This window comes from Necator americanus, chromosome V (assembly GCF_031761385.1).
Source record: "Necator americanus strain Aroian chromosome V, whole genome shotgun sequence".
NCBI classification, from domain to species: Eukaryota; Metazoa; Nematoda; class Chromadorea; order Rhabditida; family Ancylostomatidae; genus Necator; species Necator americanus.
In genome coordinates, this window is record NC_087375.1 from 34,510,655 (window position 1) to 34,532,024 (window position 21,370).

Here is a 21,370-nt window from a genome sequence, read left to right on the forward strand (position 1 = left end):
GATCATTCTTTTCATTCCTTCCTACGGTTCTCTTTACCTTCTTTGCTCCGCTATTCCATATAGAGGCGTAGAAATAAAGAGATAGGTGTGCAACATTATTTGAACGATCCTTTCTCTTGAATTTTTGAATATTTGTGTTGTTCCTAAGGCCGGCAATGAATAGAATCTCTAATGAGATTATACGCACAAAAAGGATGAATGGAACGTCTTTCTTCTGTTTAACCGTGATTATCTTTTTTCTTTCTTTTCTCAAACCAGATGAATAAGAAATAAAGGGCAATAAAGAGCCGCTGAATTAAAAATAAAAGTTAAGTGCATACAGTATGGATACAACCTTCTTAAATAAATAAAATCATGAAATAGTCCCAGGTCATTATGGATATGATTAGTCGTAGTTTTTACTTAGAAATTTAGCCGTGATTTTCTTTGAAAGTTTGTGTTTGTAGCAGCAAAATTCTATTCTTGAACACTTTTTTTTGGTGCAGTAAAGTGTTCAACTGGAGAATCAATTCACGACAAATTATCGGTCAGTTTTTGTTAAGCGCTTGGTCAAATGCGAGGCGTATTTTTTCCCTCAGGGTTGGATTGATGAGAATTGAGGTCTGAGCATGAGGCATTCACCTGCGAACCACAGCTGCTTCACTGTTTCTTCCTCTTTACTACTTTATCGTCTGCTTCTCAGTTCTCTTTCTTTTCCTTTTGCTTTTTTTTTAACGATTTTATAGTTTGTTTTTTCTTCAGAACGTCTACCCTTCTTTTTTTTATTCCTTGTTCGAGGTGTTTTTTTAGTAACTTTTTCCTTATACTGGTGTAAAGTAATCTCGCTCTAGTTGTGCCTCCTCTATCTTTCTCTGGAATCCGTTTTTTTTTCCAAAATCCTCTACGCATGCATTCGCTTCTTTCTATTCATAGTGTTCTCAGGAAAGGAAATAAAACATTGTTTTCTATTAATATAAAAATTTCCTGACATTTCTTTTGAGTTGAGTGGCTTGATGCTTTTTGTTTTGTTTCTATCATTTTAGGGCTTTTTTCTCGTATTTGTTGTCTCGATTATGGTGCTCGAGTCTTAGAAAAAATCTGCATTTCACTGCTACCGAATGGAATGCAGATTTTTTCATTTTTTTCTTCAAATTTCAAAAATTACTCCTCAATATGCTTTGATTTTCTTTCTATTAATCGTTTTTCTCCAGTCGTATCATATTTTACGTGTCCTATGTATCGGAAAATTTTCGGATTTTGTATGAAGTGTACTACTTACGCAACTATTTATACAAACGTAAAACCTTCATGGTTTCAGATGGATTCGGCAACGACCGTGAAACTAATTTGTGGTATTTTTCTTAGTATTTCTATTGTTTCCTCCGTCTTAGCTTGTGCACTATGGGATTTTCAAGAGCAAACTTCGACAAATAATGCTTTATACATAAGTGAGTTTTTTTCAATCTATTCCTGTACAGTAAAAACACATAATTTTAATATTTGGAATTTCTGATTATCCCTAACCTAACCATGTAAGTATTTTAGGTGGCCTTCTCCTAGCGTTTGTGCTTAATTCCGGAATAGCGTATTGCCTTCTTGCGGGTATCGTGCAACAGAAGTCGTCAATGTTTTTCCCCTACATTGTATGCGCATCTATTCATAGTGTTGTCAGGTATGGAATTTAAAATATTATTTATTTTTATTATGCGAGAAAATTTCTGACATTTTTTTTGGTTGAATTTGGATGATCCCCGTTTTCTCGCGATGGTTTAAAGAACTGGGAACGAGTAGGTCAAAGGCAAAGAGATGCGTCGCGGCTGGCGCGTCGCGCCAGGCCAATTGGACGCGTCAAGCGGCTACCGTATAAGCGTGTGTTTAGATAGAATATATTTGCTGTACATACACATAATATCGCTAATAATAATATTTTTCGAAGGAATAACCCCTTTTCATTACTTGAGTATTTTAGAACCAACCCGAGCTACAGTAGGTTTCCCCGGGTTCTTGCGCTATTGTAGTCGGGTCAGTACGACGTGAGGGCCGCTGCATTTGCGTAAGCGGCTGCGCTCAAAACGTTGCAGGGGAGCGGAGCGGTCAGGATCAATGGCGGGACCCTTGCTAGCACCACCTCATCGCTGCAGTTTGCGATGATCCTACCTCTATCCCAATCAGATACCAATCGTTTTGATCTTAGGATAACGCTGTTTTTTTTTAATGCGCTGCCATCGGACGCTTTAAAAGACGCTCGGACGAGTTCCATACATCTCCTAATGGTACCGTCTGATGGCACCGTCGGTCTCGGTCCCTAAGGACTCAGTCTTAATGACGTTTAAACTAAGCCTAAAACTTGAGTCCTAGTGGTTTTTCTCGTGGTTTTGAAGAACCACCATAACGATGTCGGCCTGGGGATGCTTGCATTGTCTTTTGGATTCGAAAAAAAAAACGGAGAGAAGGCTCAGCCTGATGTGGCGGGATGACATAGATGTGAAAATCTGCAGAAGTGTGGGAATTTCGCCTGCTCCTGATTTTATCGTCTACGGAGATTATTCTTATTCATGTTACTTCTTTTCCGCTAAGTTTTCCCTCATTTGCGCCGTCCCTCGAACGAGAATTTGAGCTCTTCTTCGAATGACAATAAAAATGAGCGGAAATAGAGAGAAAGCTTCGAGTGCGACAAGATTCTTCAGGCTATTATCCCAGCTTTTTTGGTCACTAGGTCTTCTTTTATTGGTGTTTTTTTTTGGTTCTGAATTTTAGTTTTTTTATTATTTTTATTCCAGCATGTTCGTCTCCGCTTTCTTCCTCGGATCCATCATCTATTCTATGAGAGAGGAAAAACGATCGGATCATTTTTATATATCCGCATTGTTTCTAATTTTATTTGTTTTTTGGCGTTGGAGTTTGAAGACAGTGAAATCGTATCGAGATTATGTGAGGAAAATTTCCGGCGACCACGTTATTTTCACTAATCCAGAGTTTGTCTGAGAAACTCTTATATGTATGTACGTATGTGTGTGAATGGAATGATTTCATGGACAGTAACCGTATCCGTGATGTTCCAAGACCATTCAATGATTCTATTTTCCCAAAAAAAAAAACTCATATCCATGTTGTATCCACTTGAACTTAAGCGATCAATTTCGAATTTGTACAATAAAACTTCTTTTAATTCACAAAAAAAATCTCGATCAGAAATAATATTGGGAAATTATTGTATTGTTTGCCGTTTCCATGCTCATCCAGATTCTTTTGTTTTTTTTTTCGTTTTTAATTCGTGACCAGCTTAAAATTGTTCTTCACACACACACACAGACACACGAACATCTTCACTTGATTTGAAGTTGAAGTATCAAGGAAGAGAAATTTTACAAAATTTTCTTTCTCTAAAATATATTGAACCTCGTTTTTTTCTGCGTATTATTGCGTAATTTGTATTCTTTTCTATTTTTTTTGTCAAAATTGTTTATATTAGCCGTGATAAGATAGTTGTGATATCTCACGCCATGGGTCTGTATACAGTTGTTTTTTTTTCAGAATGCGGGTGTTGGTGTACTATCGCAACATGTAATAAATTTTTTCTTGCTTACTTTCAATCGAATGTTTATTTAAATTAGTATTTTACTGCTGAAAATCTGTTAATTGATCCTCTCTGCGAGAAATCCTAGCAGATCCTTGAATATTTTTACAATCTATCTTCTATCCTTAATTAGATTTTAGGTCTTTGAAGGTCCTTTTAACCTTAGCAGATTAGATTTTAGATTTTTGAGAAATTTCAAAAGTATTTATGTCAGTTATAGGCTAAAAGAGAAGAAATCAAGCAGCTTGTCTTCTTCTTTTTTTGATTTTTCCTCTCATATCTTTGTGACCTACATCGATTGGAACAATTCGTGCACGTCAGTCGCATCGTTGACCTCCTCAGGATTCAGGTTAACCGCATTCCGTAACCTGGTTGGATCGCCATTGTTAACACTTTAGTGCGATTTTACCATTACCCCTGGTTTTTATTATTATGCTGCTGTCTATTTTTAGTACTTTATCAACACTTTTGTATTTATTTCTTTGTATTTAATTTTATTTTTTGTTTATTATTGTAGTATTACTACACTGTTTCATTGTTTAATTTATTTTATTTATATTTATTTATTGCTACACTAATCTCCATTGTTTTTTTTAAACTGAAAGTGGAACAATAGTGAAATAGGGCGACTATTCGTTTCTGTGTGATCTCTATGTATCATGATCTACGTATAACTGTCAGCGAATCAATAGCAGATCGAGAACTCCGATCCTCCCGTCTTCGATCCTCTCCACACGCCGTAATCACCCAACAAATGGATTTTTCGTTCAGTTTTTCCGTTTTACTTTTCAGTTTCTTTTTCTTCCAGAAATAGCGGCTTTTATGGAGAAGTATCCAATCCTAATTTGTTTAATTTTGGAATTACAAACGACTTAAATGCATTTCTATCTTATTTTTAATGGTGGATGTATGAGAAATTGAAATTTATTTGTGAAAAATAGCACATATTGCTCTCAAAACGTTTCGAAATGTTGGGCGAACTTTTTTTCTCTTTTTTTAAGCAAATTTTTGCTTGTTAAGGGTTCTATTTAGAAAAATCACAAGGTTTCCTCTGGAATGTTCCTAGTCAAATTTTTTAAAATTTTTTGCGCTTTTAAAGTGTTTTTTCCTTGTAAATTTTCAGAAAATTATCTTCTTAGTATAAAAGTTTTTGAGCAGGTCCTGATTCCGTTCCTCTTAGTTGTTGTGTTATTTCGTCTGACCTGGGTCACCCTTCAATTCCTGGAGGCGTAGGAATTCCTCCTTGCGGGTCAGTGAGATATCTTTTGGTCTACTGTAGTAAATTACCGTTGTTAATACCGTAGTTACGATTTGTCCTTTATTTTTTTCGTAAGTGGAATAAGTTCATCGTATTCAGGCTACATATGAAATAACCATGGAAAATCTCATCCTTAATCCTTTCTGTCTTATTTTTGTTGGCTTGAACTCGGTCCTTGAATCAGTTGAAATTAACTTTACTAATTAAACAGAAAATTAATTAACTTTCCATGAAATGAGACGAATAAGTTTTTCTCTTTGTGATATAAGCAGCAAGCTCAGCTTTATTAAATTTCAACAAGAACGCCTCTCATATCAGCAAATACTCTCTATATATGCAGCTCTTAGTATATAGTAGTAAACCCGTTTTATAGGAGATATTGCAAATATTCTAAATATAAGAATAGTACTATAAAATATTTTGGTATCGAATGAAAAAAAAAACTTGAAATAAGTTTTGGAGACGCTGAAAAAAAGGCAGTTCACTGCAAGCGAATTAGCGTTAATTATGCGATTGTTTCCGGTTTCCCGTTGCTTTTCGTCGATTTTTCTGGGCCAGTGGACGTAGACGCCTTGGGACCCGCCGCCCACCATTGTACCTCCGCTGAACCCCATACGTTGAATACGATTAGTGGTAGAAGAGCGATAACTGTAGAGATGTAGAACACCATATTCCATTCCAAAGCGGTCCCATTCTGGAAAAAAAATTTACCATGTAAAAGAAAATTGGGATAGGCGAAAAAGATTTTTTCCCCTTGGATTGGAATTTTCGCTTTAAAAAACGATTTCCAAGTGGAGAATGAACAGAGAGGATAAAAAAAGGAAAAAAAAAACTAGGAATACGGTAATATACTTGTGCAATCCATTTTGTTATTATCGGATTCGCAATACCGGAACATGCGACGAAAAAGAACGCAAATCCCGTCACAGCTCCCGAATATGCCGGAGCCAATGAGACAAGTGCAGTTTGACATCCAGGAGTGTGAAGTCCTGAAAAATTCGAAACCTTACAGCAAAGAAAAAGAGAAACGTATGTAGTACATTAGAAATAATTTCTTTGGAGAAATTCTCCGTGTTAAATGAGAAAATTTGTACGACCAAATGTGTGTAAGAGTGAAACGAGAACTGTACTTTTTTTTGTTGTTGTTTTGTTGCTGTTTGTTTCTTTTTTTTTGGAGAGATCCGTACTTTTTGAAAAAAAAAACCATCGCTCAGACTTGTATTTTTGGAATTATATATTATAAGAACATGATATTTGATGGAATATTTTATTTTTCATTACTATACTGCCACTTCCTGCGATCACTAGTTTCTTGTTAAAGAAATTTCTCATTTTTTGCCTTTCCTGCCGCTTAAGAAAAGTCATACTCGCTCGCGCTTCGCAAAAAATTTGAGAATTGACGATTTGACACTGCTCAGCCGCTCTGCAACGAAAGAATGGCCTGCATAGGAATTGACGATATTTTTTCTATTTTATTTATTTTTTTATTCTATTTTATTCTATTTTTTTCTATTTCCGATTACTGCCAGTTAAAGGGCGCTGATCTGGATCTGATTTTGGATCCGATCTGATCACTTCTTTGAGTAAATGATGGACCACAAATCCTATTTTTATTTAATTTGACATTTATTTTTTTTTGTTTTAATTTTTTATCCACTCTAAATCCAAGATTCCGACAGATTAGCCGTTTTCCAAGAGTTATTTCTTCCAAAGAACTTAATTTGACTAAGAGTGGTTGTTGAAAAAATTGTTTTTTTGAGACTAAAACTTCTCCATTTTCATTTTTGCCTGTTTCATCTCCCTTCGTGAAATCATTCGCTTATAATTTATCGCAATTCTCATCGAAATTAACCGAAAAGATCACAATATCGTAAGCAAAAAATATTTCCTTTGATCATCAACTTTATCGGTGAGTTTTTATCGTTTTATTCGATTCCTATTTTGTTTTTTTTTCTCTGTTTTGTTTATTTTATAGTAGTGGCATAGGTGTACCTGCTGAAGCATTACTTAGGCACAGGAACAGTACTGCTAACGGGGCACGAGTAGAATCGAGTAAAGTAGCGGCGAATAGGAAAGCACCAAGGCCAAGTGATGCAATGGAATTGAGCACCTGAAATATTTGTTTATTATATTTATTGTATTTGAATTATGTTGTTTATTTATTTGTTAGAGAAATTGAGAAATTAAAAAAAATAAGGAAAAATTTTAAATTATTTGCATCTCACAGTAATCATAGGGAAAAGCAACTTTCTCTCTGATGCAGCAAAATTTCTAAGATAAAGGGCACCATTCTGTGATGACCTGTAATCGCTCAAAAAAAAAAGAAGAAAAAAATTGCAACAAATACCAGTGATCAATCAATAGTGATCAATCAATAGTCGATTAAGCCGCTCTGCTGGTCTCCGTATGTAGCAAATAATGTCCACTTGACTTCCTTTTTTCCCCAATTTTTTTATTTTTAAAAATTGATTATTTATTTATTGCTACTTTGATTATTCAATAATAATTACAAAAAGTAAGCTTGTGATCTACTTATTAATGTTTTATTAATATTTATTAATATTTACATACACTATTTTTCATCATTCACCCACCTATATTTAATATTTGATCGACGGGTTCAATGAACTCGATATATTTTCACATTTTCTGGACTATGTATGTACATGCTATATTGATCGCAAATGAATGAAAATTTTGACCAAACACCAGTAATCAATGATCTTTTAACGCTGGTCCGTATGTAGCAAATAAGTCACTGTTTCTTTGATCGTCAATTTTTGCTAATGAAAATTTTGATCAAATTGGATTTTTTTTTTGATTTGTGCTGTTTGTAAACATCATAGGAATCTACTTAAGTTTTATTTTTTTTCCATTTTTGTTCATAGTCGCCTGAAATTTTTCCTCTACTAGTAAGGAAAAATCAAGGATTTACCTTGCAAATAGTATTTCTCTTCCATGTGGTATGTCTTTGTAGCCATGTGGTGGCATAACTGCTGGCCAACTTCGACAGTAAAAGCGAAGCGGTTGGAAGAGCGGATAGGATACCAGTTTTAGTGGATTTGTAATGATGAACATCATGAAGATAGCTGAAAACGAGAAATCCTTGAAAAGGTCGGCGTTATTCCGTTTGGGTTTGAATTCGTTGATATCAGATTACTTCGTTCTGAGTGGAGTTTTTTTTGAGAAGTTAAATATTTTTCATACGAGTTTCTGAAAATATGCCCAGTTTTGATTGATTTTTTCCCGAAAAAACCCCGTCATGTAATCTTTGACTGGAATAAAAATAGCTAAGTAAAAGAGTGGAAAATCAAGTTCGGAGAAAATCTCACTGTTTTTCCTATTCTTTTCCTCTTTTTTCTCTCTTTCCTTCTTTTCTTTATCTTTTTCTTTGAATCTCACCTAGGCAAGAACATAATCATCGTCATCAATGGGAATTCATGGCAAAGAACAGCGATCACCGACGCCCAAACGGCCGGCGAACAAAGAATTCGCAACCATGGGACCTGAAAATGGTTTTTTTTTTCATTTTTTTTCGATTTCCATTCCATTTCTCCTCCAGAACACCAAATATTTTTCCACAAATCACTTGATCGAACATACTTTACGATCGATTCGCTTCTTTCCAACATCTTCATTTACATTTGCTAATGTAATAAATTTTATTTCAGCATCCGTTATACATGATTGCTTGCTAGGTTTGTCTGCTCCTGAAAATATCAGAAATTTTTGATCTAATCGATCGATAAACGACGATTTATGACCCCTGGAGGACGCAGAAGGTTTTTTTCTGGAATCAAATTAAGTTTTTTTTTCTCCATGCACATCAGTAAAGACATTTTTCGACATAAAAATGTCGTAAACCAAAAACTTGTATTTATGATATTATGCCGAGATTTTCATATGATTTTTCATGTGATTTTATTTTATACCGATTTTTTATACCGTATTCTACTGTATTCTACTGTAATGTTTTCGAGAGATTTCGAGAGAGAGAGATAGAGAGGAAAAAGCTTAGTTGTGTACTTGTTGAAGCATTGTCGGTTGGAATTTTAATTAAAACGGCGTTTTTTTTTTGAAAAATTTTCCCCTAACCTCTCCGCCCAAGCCAAGAAAAATTTTGAACTTCTCCTCAAAATATGTAAACAAACAAACAAACAAACCTAACACAGAGTATATAGCTACGAAAAATACGCCAACTGCAGCTGATACATAGAAAATAGACGGCCATCCTCCAAACAGAGCCGTTTGAGCACATAACGCACCAGCAACGGGGGTGATAATGAGAGTGCCTGAAAACGAACACGTGCGGTCCTGAGGCGATTACCGTAATCGAAACACTGGTTATTCTCCTAAAATGGAATAGTGAACAATCAATGTTATAGATATAAAAGGATAGTCGACCAATGTTTATTCTGTCATATCATTCACTATGTATTTTTTTCTGTTCTTCTTTTTCCTCATATATACTTCTACCGTTCATATTCAACTTTGATGTGTTTTCTACAGATTTTTCATTATTTATGTATATAACGACGTAACAAAAATTATTTTACCATTTTAATTACGGTGATTTTACGTGATTTTCAATCTTTTTATCGAGAAGAGCTTTTTTTTTCGTAAGAAATTCCCGAGAACTCGAAATGAAATTATCGTAACCGTCATTTTTTTTCTGTATTTCTTCTTATTACACTTTTTCTGCAGTAAATTTTCTTCTTTGTACTATTCATCGACGCCAGAACGACGTCTCCTCACCTAATTGTCGTCCACCAGTCGCTAAACCGAGAGCGTAACTTCGTTCAAACGTTGGAAACCATCTCGTGATGAGGGAGTTCACTGCTGGTTGTAGAAGAGCGTCGGCAATCCCGACCATGAAGCGGCCACCGATAGCAAAATATACACTGGAATGGTTAGTTAATTAGTTTTTTATCTTTATTTTTTTAGTTTTTGTGATTTTCGAAAGTAGGGAACTCTTCAAGGAAGTTTTCATTTGATTGGCCGAGAAAAAATCGAGTTTTTCTCCTGCTTAACCGAATCCGTTAAAATTAATCAGCGATGGGTCAGTGGAGACCCCTCAACTCTACCTCTTCTGGTCCAATATACATCTTTTCCGAATAATTCGCTAGTTTTGTTTTTTGTTTTTTTTGTTCTTTTTTATAGTTCTTCTGTTATTTTTACTTGGGTTTAAAAACTAAGTCGATCGATTGAGTTGTTTCCCGATCCGCGAACAGGAGACGGTTTCACGCCGGTGGTTTTTTGTCCCACCACAGCTCTCAATTTTTCTAATCGTAATTTTTCTGTAAGTACCAGAACTCATTTCCTAGAATTTCCTAGTTTTTTCTTTTCTTTTGCGCTGTGTCGTCCGTCGCAATCAAAAATTTTCATGAGCTGCTTTTAAGGCCCCGTTTTTTTTCTTTTTTTTTCGGAATAATTTATGAAAAAATCAAATCCAACTCCAAGAGGAAATTTTACCTGACAATAGAAAATTTTGCGATGATGAGATTTGCGATGACTGCTAGGGTCACGCTGGTCACAATCATATACTTGGAATTGAATTTATCAGCTATTAATCCAGTCAGGAGCATAAATAGAAGACCTCCGTTGAATGCGGAAAAGATGTAACCCTAAACGATGACGGATTCGGAAGCGATTCAGGCACATGATCCTTTCCCTAGTCCTCGGGATAAATCCTAACCTCCTCTTTAGAAGTTAAGTTGAGTTTTGGCGCTGCATTAGGATCGGTCATATTCTCATCCTTATGTTCTTTATGTTCGACTGTGTACACCATACACACCACTGCCATACCCATATTACTATTCATCATGTGGACACTGAAAAATTTTAATTTTTAATTGGAAAAAAATCCTATTAAGGAACGAGGAAGAAGTTAAAATTCACACAAACAAACCTGGCAAAGCAGACACACAGTAAACATGCGGTAATAAGGCGCCAACTCGGAAACCATCGATAGACGATTGGACGCGGTGCGGGCGGCAAACCGTCGCTTACCGGATGTACGGCGGACATACTTCGCAACAATTGATCTGAAACGACATAAATATTGGGAATGAAGGTCAGCTGAACAATTTTTTTCTCGACACCGGAGATTCATCAGTCATTCTGAATCATAGGCGTGTAGATCAAATACTCCGATTTTTAAATTTATGAATTTTTGAAAAATATTCTTTTCATAAATTTTCAGCGGTTTTTTTTCCACACTTTCAATGCTCAGCCAGTGAAAAGAACTCCTGCTTAGAAAGTGAAAAATCATGGTTATAATTAATTCTCTTTTCCTAACGGTGGTCACATAATTTCACTAAAGGTCCCATTATGGTCCCATAGTTTTATGATTGAATAGCTGTACGAAACCTATCCCACCTATTTCACATTCATTCAAGCAAGCTATTACGAAAATTTGGAAAATGAAGAAAAAAACATCGCTTAGCATTTGCGATCGGGAGGAACATTAAAAAAAAATCAATTTTACTTCGATCCTCATAGAAATTAACGAGATTTTCCCAAGGAATTGGTTTTAATCCTTGTAGGAATTGTACTAATCAGGTGCAGGGAGTTACCAGCTATACTGTACTATTTATAAAATGAAAATTCGTACACGAGACTTTTTTTTCGAAAAATTAAATTCTTTTTCTTCTCTACGTCCCTGTGATAGTATTGTGGAGCAGTGAGAGTATCCTAGGCCAGTAGTTTCGGATGGAATAAACTAGGACGTGTACCTATAGCCAGGTTAGGTTAAACACTAAGGTTACGGTGTCGATCGATCCCTCCGGAAATACGCCCACCCGTTCGATCCCAATTCGGAATCCTCTTGAGGTTCACGAACCTCCTGTCAAACCGATACAATGATCTTCGGGGGGCTAGCCGATGTACCGAGTCAGTGTTATATCTTCTCGGACAAGTTTAATGCCAAATTATCTACCTTAGAGTGTTGAAGGGCTTGGTTGGCACCACGGCGTTTTCGAACCATCAATCGGTGCTTTCACAGCCAAACCTCTTACCGACTGCGCTACACCCGCCCGGCTCTGGTTGGTCTCCTTGTTTTCATAGGTGAGGTGAAGACAGGCAGGTGAGACGTGAAAGGTTCAGATATTTTAGAAACCATTATATTGCGGTTATGAATAACGTAACTGTAGATGCATTATGGTTACTGGTTAAAAGTGTTGTTAACCGGTACAGTTAGGTGATTTTTTAAAAATAGAATGGTATTTTAAGAGTATAAGGATAGGGATTTTAATAAATCTACTAACGTTTTCGACCAAACCCTCAATGGACCTCTGCATGGCTGACTTCAGGAGCATTCAACCATACAGTAACTATGTATGTGGCCTACCGTACACTACTGAGGAATACCCGTTACAAAAACAAACCGTGGATTAATCAACTTTATCCCCTATCGTTTAATGCGCGCAAGTAACGTAAGGATAACACCGAAGAAGTAAACATTTAAGGTAAGGTTGTACCGTAATGTCTCAAAATTTCTCCTTAATTATGTCAATGAGAAGTTGTGGATGTTTCCAGTTCAAATATCAGGCCCCACTGACAACGAGTTTGCCGACCTTTTCTGAACTATCCTGACATAGACAAATGTGTTTTTTAGTGCACTATTTGCGTATGCGAATAAATAAATAAATAAATAAATAAATAAATATGTGAGGTAAAATTTCTGGAAAGAAAGGGAGAAAGAAGTTTAGCAGATAAACTTTTGCAGAAGCTGTTTTTTTAACTTATAGCGGAGAGCAAGGAACGATAAGTGCACAGTAGAACAGGGTTGTGGAAGACGATATTCAAAGAATAGGTCAAGTACGGTTGTTAGTTTACTATTCGTTGACCTTTCCTAAGTACTTCTATTATTTTCTGTCCTCGGCATTGAAATACAATCTCTGCTAGAAGTTTTAGAAGTGTGAGTACATATAGCAGGGCGTAAAATTCGAAGATCAATTTTGCACCAATGGCTGCACTTTCAAAATTCTCTAGGTCCCATTTTTTCATGCCGAGGACAGAAAATAATAGAAGTACTTAGGTAAGGTCAACGAATGGTAAACTAACAACCGTACTTGACCTATTTTTCGGAGCAACGTGATCAGTTTTAAGCCTGGATCATCAAAAAATCTAATGGATAGTCGTGATAAAGAAAAAAACTTCAAAAAATAATTTTAATTTTCTTAGAAAACAACGTTAGTTTATCCATGCATATATAAAAAAATGCGTGGAAAAACTAAATTCTCTGATAATTTTTGCACCATCTAAATAAGTCATAGGAATTTTTTTGAAATTTCTTTTAGAAATAAGAGATTTGTGGACAGAGTAGAGTTATAGAGTGATCAACATCAAATTTGAATTCAAATAGGGTTTTTTCCCAACGGATAGCTCTCAAAATTATTTTTTTAGTGGGAATATTATCGGTATTATTTAGCGCTAAATCACCGTAGGTCAAAATCGTACGAGGAACTGATCCCTGATTATTTTTTATTCTTTTGCTATATTTTTGCTATGTATTATCTGTATTTGTTTTGTATTTGTCCTTACCACATCCTTTTTGGCATGGGACTGAGTGTAATAAATAAGTAAATAAATAAAGTAAATAAATAAATAAATAAATAAATAAATAAATAAATAAATAAATAGAATTACTGTTGGAGGTTGGCAAATAAGAAAGTTTAAGTATAGAAAGATGGTGAAAGATGTTGCTTACGATGAAATCACTTAAGCTTTTAACTACCGTAGGTTTAGACGATTCATATGGTAAAATAACCGAAAACAAATTAAAGTCCTTAGGATATTCTTCATTTTGATCAGAGAAATTCCTCTAAAAATAAACGTTTGATCTACGCAGGAGGAAGAATCAACGAGACTTCCTCATCGCAGCATATTCACATGAGATGTTTACGTGGATCTATGTTTACATACATATACAAATCGTGAAGAGCTGTGCTGTAAACTCGTCCAAACAACAACATGAAATTTATACGCTTGATCCGGATTTTTTTACCAGAAATTCATTGAGTGCATCATGGATTTTAAGGTTTCTTCTGTTAGTATTTGATCTAACCGAAGCCAAATTAACGAGACTTGTGGAAATCTTTATTTTAATTTTCATAACTTCTGGTTTAAAGAGATTTGCTTAAAATTCTGTTAATATTATTTCTAGAGCAACTTGAAGATTGAAATGATTTTTACCACGTGAAGAGTAGATTTAAAAATTCCATTCAACAAGATTATCGAAGTAAAAAAAAATTGAATAGTGTCGATTTTACCTCGATGAGAGTGAATCCGTACCGTTGAACCGTAGATAAGCGATAGCGGATTTTCGAAGACGAACCGGATTGTCACGTTCCGCCTAGCTCCACCGAGCACTGTTGACTATCATCTCGGGCGGTGCTGCCGACGCCGCCGCCGACGCCGCCGCGTTTCCGGTCCGGAACAACGCCGCCGGCATTACGGATTACATGTGACTGTGATTATTTGATTGTCGATTCGAATCGGCAACATTTTTCGATACGACCGAGTTCTGATCAGCCCATACCAATAGGGATCCACAATAGCGATTTTTCTTCAAGTTTTCAATTTGTTTTTTCCGGGAAGTAAAGCTGGACTACTGGAATCTCCTGCGCTTCCTGGGACTGCGAAACTGTGTCAAGCAAGGAGCAAGGAAACCTTTCATTCCTGTGACGTCGATAAATTGTTACCGAGTAAATTGGTACTGTAAATCACTGTAAGGGCAGCTTACGGGTTCGTAAGACCTCATATGATTCTGTATTGAAGTCGGATGCGTTGACAGCTGGTATAGGGATAGCTCAATGGTGAAATACTAATTCTTTAGCCATTCTTCCCCAATTTTAGGGGATTTTTCTGGAATTTATCCTAGACTCGGATTCTAGAAGAAGCCTTCAAATTATACACCTCATAGTAAAATAATTAGCACTCCTAGAACGATGGCTGTGGAATAATATAAGAAGAAAATTCGAGCTATTTCACGATTTTGAAATTAAAAACGATTTCATATTATACTAATGAAAACTTTATTATTTAAATCAAGAGGCGAATTTATTTTATTTATTATTATTTATTTATTATTACTTTTTTTATTTATTTTAAATGTGAATTTTTATTGAAAGTTTTGAACTTCACATTAATTAAATTAAACTTTCATTTCAGAATGATCCTATGTAGATTTCATTCTTCTTTTTTTTCAACAATGTAAAATAATCCTCAAAACATTAATTTAACAGAGTACGAGAACCGGGAATAACTGTCCAACAGAGTTATCTAACGTCCAGGTGAGTCCAGCGGGATTTCCGGTACTACGGTACGGAGGATAAAGGATAAAGTGTCTGGAACTGATCCGCTCGGGATGCGCCGACGCGTTCACGTGAGTTTAGAATCGTCTGAGATTTTTGAACCGGTGTCTAGCCTATACAATCACTTATGGGAGCTAGTCGACGTGTTAATCCAGTGTTTTTATCCTCCCAAACAGCTCTGTTAGAGATGAAAGACTTGGTTGGCGCTAGGGCGGACTCGAACCTCCGATCGATCAAGTTGCAGCCACAACGGATTCTCTTACCGACTGCGCTACACTCGCTCCAGTGCTACGAATTCTTGGATATTTCAATCCTTAAAGTCCAAATTCTAGCCTACAATGGCTGTGACGGTTATCTTTTCGGGAAGCTTCGATTTGAAATTTTTCCCCAAAATAGGGAACATATCAGGAAATCTGGAGAGGTACGGTACAAATAGATTCGATAATGGGAAACGATCTCTTGCTCTTGCGATCTGATGTAAAATTCATGGAAAAATCCCATGGAAAAAAGACTAAATTTTCTGCGAGAAATTTCGAGGCAACAGATAAAAGATGTGAATAACGGTGTAGAACTCTTGAATCTTGACGATGTTCTGGAAATTGATGCGAAATTGAATCAATTCGCATAATTCTCACATTTAATCCACGAAATAAAAGAAGGCGTCAAAAAGCTGCGCAATAAAAGTGCTCTTTTTTTGCATTTTTCTCACGCGTTTAAAGAAGGACGAAAGAAATTTTTGAGCTGCAAAAATTCATGGATAAGCTGGTGGATCAAACGGATACATTAAAGGCACGTTAAAGGTCAAATTATAATTAATGAGGAAGGTGAGAACGCCGAAACCTTAGCCGTAATAAAAGATTGTTAACAATCTTGGCTATTGCTTGACAGTATCAATCAAATAATTAAAAATAATTGAATAAAAAATAATTTGAATAAACAATTGTTTTCTTCGTCCTTTAACCTTTAAAATGAGACAATTTTTTGAATAATTTTCTTCAGGTAGAGTTCTACGGATGTAGCGCTTTCGATGTCTTATTATCTAACAACACGTTGGGTGGGCAATGAGAGGACTTATGGAAAAAATCGGATAATTTTGAATTAGAAACTAACGAATAAAATACTGGGAAAAGTGGGTTTTTTTCATTTACAGTTGTTCTTCAACATCTTTTCGCTACCGTACCTATTTGATCAGTTAACTATGTAGTATTAATCGATATAGATCAAATTTCAAATCTGAATAATACGGATGTTTTGTGGCTGCAGCATGGAAGGAGGGGGGATTTTTGATATAGTTTTACTGTCTATGTCTACGCCTAGTGTGAATGGGTGAAAGACATTAATTTATAGGATTTGTATAATAATAATAATTTATAATTTATAATTCACAGGATTCCATTTTATGGGATTTTTAAAAAAAATTTTCACAGCAATTCATTCAAAATAATTTTGCTAGGACACCTTTCATAATAAATAAAGTGGAAGAGAAATAAACGAACCAAGTAACGTATAGAAATTTTAAATGAATAAAAATAAAGAATAAATAAATAAAATAGATAAAATGAAATAATATAATAATAAAATAAGTAAAATAAATTTAAAAAATAAAGTAACGTTTAACAATGCGCGAATGTCAGCGTAATGGTCAAATTCATAAAGGATTACCATGTTCATCTCCGTATAGTAAACCGAAAAAAAAAGTTTTATGATGACTGAAGAAATTCATAACAAAGGAACGTAAGAATAGTAGAGGAACTGGTATTGTCTTTACGCTGACGCATTCTTTATACAGCAAAGATTCTGGGGAACATTGAAACGCTACGCGAGTACGTAGGCGAATTGTGGAATCATAAGCGGAGATGAATGAATGATCGCTGATTGTGTAGAATCGCGTGCGAAATATGCAATTGAAATACATTTTTTTCCTGAATTTCAGGAACTAAGTAACCACGGTATTTTCGTTCTCGAAAACAAACTAAATTATAAATTTTCCATGCCACCATCCAATTTGTGTCGATAAAAAAAGCGGCTTGGGATCTGTTCACGATATGTTCACGATTGTAGAATAGTGCACGAAATATGCATTTGAAATACAACCTAAATTTCAGGACTTAAGTAACCACGGTATTTTCGTTCTAGAAAAAAAAAACTAAATTATAAATTTTCCATGCCACCATCCAATTTTTGCCGATAAAAAAAAGCTGCGTGGAGCAAATCTCTTCACCGTAACCACGCTTTCTCGGCGTCTTCGCAGCTGCTAACGTGAACAGATCCGCAGCGTAGGCGTCGCGGTGGCCCGGTGCAACACGAGTAGTTGGAAAGAATTTTGATCTATCAACTTTATTTGAAACGCGAGTTTATCCATATATTTTATTTTAATTAATAATTTGTTTATGTATTTTAGTAGTAGTAGATTATATACGAAGATATTAGTATTTTATTCTTTTATTTTAAATATTAGTCAATATTATTTTTTTCTATGAAAAACGCTATTGTTCGAATTCGAACAAACATCACAAATCAAATATTCCTCAAACTCTGTTTCAGTCTGTACGTGTTCGAATGAGAAACTTTTTAGTATTTATTTTTTCTTATTTTAAACAATAATTTATCCATGTATTTCAGTACAGTTGTATTATATATTATATATTATTGTATTATTGTATTATTATAGTATTATTATTGTATAATATTATTGCATTTTAATTTAATTTAATTTAAGTAATACTAGTCACTAATTTATTAATTATTAATTAATTTAATTTTATTCATCTACTATAAATGATAACGATTGTTACATCCATTACAAATCAATTAATCCCCGAATTGTGTCTCAGTCTCTGAATGTGTTCAGATGAAGGTGGGAAATTCTGCAACCCATTCTCATTGAGCGTCGTTGGGTCCCATCCCCTTCGAATTTTTAGCGAAATTACGAGAAAATGACAGCAATGGCTTCAAAAGAGTTGTCATTTGAGTTGTTATTTTTGACGGAAATGAAAAGATCGGAATTTTACACTGTACTATCCGAGCAACAATTACATGTGTTTGTATGGCCTTTTCGCCGAAATGTTGAGTTACGAGTTAAATAAGATTCTCAGTACAGTAAACAACTACTAGAATTACCTCCGCGCTTAACTACAGTACTAACAAGTCTATTTGAGGTAGAGTACTAGCGTACTACTGAATAAGCAAGGAAAAGATTGTTGATTTAGGCCCCGGATACGGTACCCACGTGAATCGTAAACATCATAGAAGCAGTGACGAGTCGCTACCTCATATAAGGTTAGTAGTATTTTTTTTGTTTACTCATCGATTTGTTTGTAAATTGCACGAAAAAAAGAAATAAAATGAAATTTAAATTCAACTAAATCGTTGAAATTAGTGTTTAGAAAGTGAATGAGAGCTAGGATAATTTTAATTTAAAAAAAGCGAAATATAGATGTGAGCACCTGAGATTTGTCAGCTGAGAAATGTTATGTCCTAATTTTTGAAAAACCTTCGACTGGAAATCACATACATTCAAAGGGTTTTCTACTGAAATTTTGCTACTTTACCTTTGCATTCGATATTTTTTGTTTTATTCTTAATTTTGCTCTTATTTTTATTCTCATACTCGATATTTTTACATAGTTTTGGGAAGAGTATTTTTAAATTAAATTTTAAATTTTAGAAATAATATTTTAGTACATTTTCGAGAAAAAAAGGCAACGTGAAGAGATTTTCTCGTTTTTTTCTATTATAAGGATTGTACGTACATAGTCGGCATAGTCGCTCGCTCGACAAGCGAACGTCGCCAGAACTTCAGGATTATTTTATGGATGACCACTACTCGGTTAAACCCAATCCTCCATGAGTTTTGAACAAGCTATTTGTTAGTGGGAGTGAAAACCATATCATTTCCCCATCCGTTATTTTAGCTTATAACCTGTACCGAGCATTAGCCTTATTACTGCACAAAATTCTATGTTATATGGAATCCTTGTCCTTTTCCGAGGTGATTTATCCAACTGGATAAACCCGTTAAAACCCGGATAAATGCGACTGGGGTGGATAAATTGTTGCTACAGAACAACAGTTTGCACCCGGATAAATGCAGCCACCACACAGCAGATGTATATATCCACACTTTTTCGCCTTGGAAATGTTTATTCCGACAGATGGCTAACTCCTCAAAAAAAAAAAAACTATCACTGCACCATGTTTACGCTAGGAAATCAACGAAATAATATTGGCAGAAAAAAAAGTGTGGCGCCGTTTTATTTCTATCATATTTTTCCTTCAAATCATAAATAAAATTCGCAAAATTATTGCCAAGAATAAAAAAAAGAATAAAAATAAAATAATAATAAAATTACAAATTGCATTCGTGTTTGTTTAGAAAGAAATACAGATTTGTGGGTTATTTGCAGACGTCAATTTTTATCGATTTAGATTATATCGCAGGAAAAAAAACTTCTGAATGAAAAAGAGTAGTTTTTGGTGCAAAAATATGCTTTATTTTGTTTTTGGATTATATTAATTTTATAAAATAAAAATTTTAAGCAAATATAGTTTGTGGGGAAAGCTGAAGCGATACGAGACAATGCAAATAAATGTTTCTTTAAGTACCGGTATCAATTTCTGGTAAGACATTAAAAAAGTACCGTAATTGTACCGCTGGCTTGTGTCCACTTACCAGCCAACCAGTTCTACGTGGACATTACCGTTAGTAAGATAAGAGGCTCTGAGACAAGCTCCAGAAAATTCAGGAAACTAAAAAAATCCGCGCTCGAACACATTTCCCCGATGTTTATGTGTGTTACCGACAACGAAAACATTCGGGGAATTCGAATCCGGAAATAAACGAAGTGAAGTGAGAAAACAGGATGCGAAAAGATCCTAGATGTGCTAAATGTTTCGATTTCTCGGCGTTCTATTCCACAAAATTTCACAAACAAATAAATTTCAAGACGAAAATTTTTTTTCCCGAAAGTTTCCTCAATTTTAGGGCTACGTTAGTAGTGCAAAATTTTTTTCCACAGTGAATAAATAAGTAATAATAGTAGTAAAGTAAATAAGTAAGTAATAAATAAGTAAACAAGTAAAATTAGTAAAATTACTGGAATTTCAATACAGTTTTCTTTTCTTTTCTGATCTTTTTCGGATCTTTTTCTCTTCATTTTTCAAAATTTTGCACCATGTCTACAAATCTACGATTCAACATTCAATTTAAACAACTTTTTCTACCAATTCAATTAATTTTACACCAATCCCACAAATCTACAATCCAACAAATCAAAAGAAAATTCACATTATGAATTTTTCACATTTATTTACGGTGGCAATTATTTTGAGGAATTTTGAGGGAAAAAAATAATTTTTTTAAAAAGCAAATGAACTTACTGTTCGCTGCAGGAGTTTTGACATTAGTCTTTTCGGAGTGTTTAGGCACAACAACCATATGCGCCGAGTGTAAACGGGTAGACCACCTCAAGAGGCGGGCGGCAACGGATTCCGCTTACGGAATCTTTGCACAAGTGTTGTTAAGCTGAACAGATTACCCGCAAAACAAGCGCTGTCTGACCCGAGCGGTTCCGTGTGACGTCGAAATTACGATGCGCACGACAATGAAAACATATGAGGAACGGTAAGCTACGCTCACTATAACGTTCAATCATAATCTTTTCGCTGGTATTAACTTAATTATAAAAATAAACATGATCAAAAGTGTTTGTTTTAGGTAAGGAAATAGTTCATAGAGCCGGCAAAAATCTTTATATATTCTTTTTCAAACCAAACATTTGTCAAAACTATATTCTGGAAGTATATTTGAAATCATCGGTTCATTTGCTTTCGAATGGTTATTTCAAAATTCAGAATTTCCCCCACTTCGACAGATTCCGACGGTTCGCGATGGATAAATCGGTCGGAAACGTATTCTGAGGCAAAACGTAGTAGCAGTGCTGTCTTCAAACATTCTCATATCTTTGCACGTCGGTAAAGTTCTGCCTATTCTTTTTCTATTATTGTACCTACGAGGTTTTTTAGATGGGACCTTTGTTAGCCTAACGTTTCGGCTTTTCCCCGTCTTCCAAGGGATCTAAATGAGTGTTGATTGGAATAATCCTATATTTACTGCTTCTAGTTTCATACTACCCTGGGTCAGTGTTTCGATAATCGTTCGAGGTAATGAAAATGGATAATAAAAAAAGGATAAAGTCACTGACGTATCAATCCACTCGGGATGCGCCAACACGTTTTGCT

General features: G+C 35.0%; 2 protein-coding genes across 2 annotated transcripts; one reads left to right on the forward strand and one right to left on the reverse strand.

The window, feature by feature from the left end:
* Nucleotides 1-1,297: 1,297 nt before the first annotated feature.
* Nucleotides 1,298-2,964, forward strand: RB195_016105 (uncharacterized protein; the record flags this gene model as incomplete). The annotated part of the gene is made up of 3 exons (XM_064207115.1): nucleotides 1,298-1,427; nucleotides 1,525-1,651; nucleotides 2,760-2,964. The coding sequence occupies 3 exons, from the start codon at nucleotides 1,298-1,300 to the stop codon at nucleotides 2,962-2,964; spliced, it is 462 nt and encodes a 153-aa protein (XP_064062996.1).
* A 2,355-nt stretch (nucleotides 2,965-5,319) lies between these two features.
* Nucleotides 5,320-20,567, reverse strand: RB195_016106 (uncharacterized protein; the record flags this gene model as incomplete). Its single annotated transcript, XM_064207116.1, has 12 exons — nucleotides 5,320-5,508; nucleotides 5,667-5,803; nucleotides 6,807-6,924; nucleotides 7,750-7,903; nucleotides 8,217-8,320; nucleotides 8,418-8,524; nucleotides 8,978-9,106; nucleotides 9,570-9,715; nucleotides 10,287-10,438; nucleotides 10,510-10,645; nucleotides 10,723-10,858; nucleotides 20,510-20,567. The coding sequence occupies 12 exons, from the start codon at nucleotides 20,565-20,567 to the stop codon at nucleotides 5,320-5,322; spliced, it is 1,566 nt and encodes a 521-aa protein (XP_064062997.1).
* Between the last annotated feature and the right edge of the window lie 803 nt (nucleotides 20,568-21,370).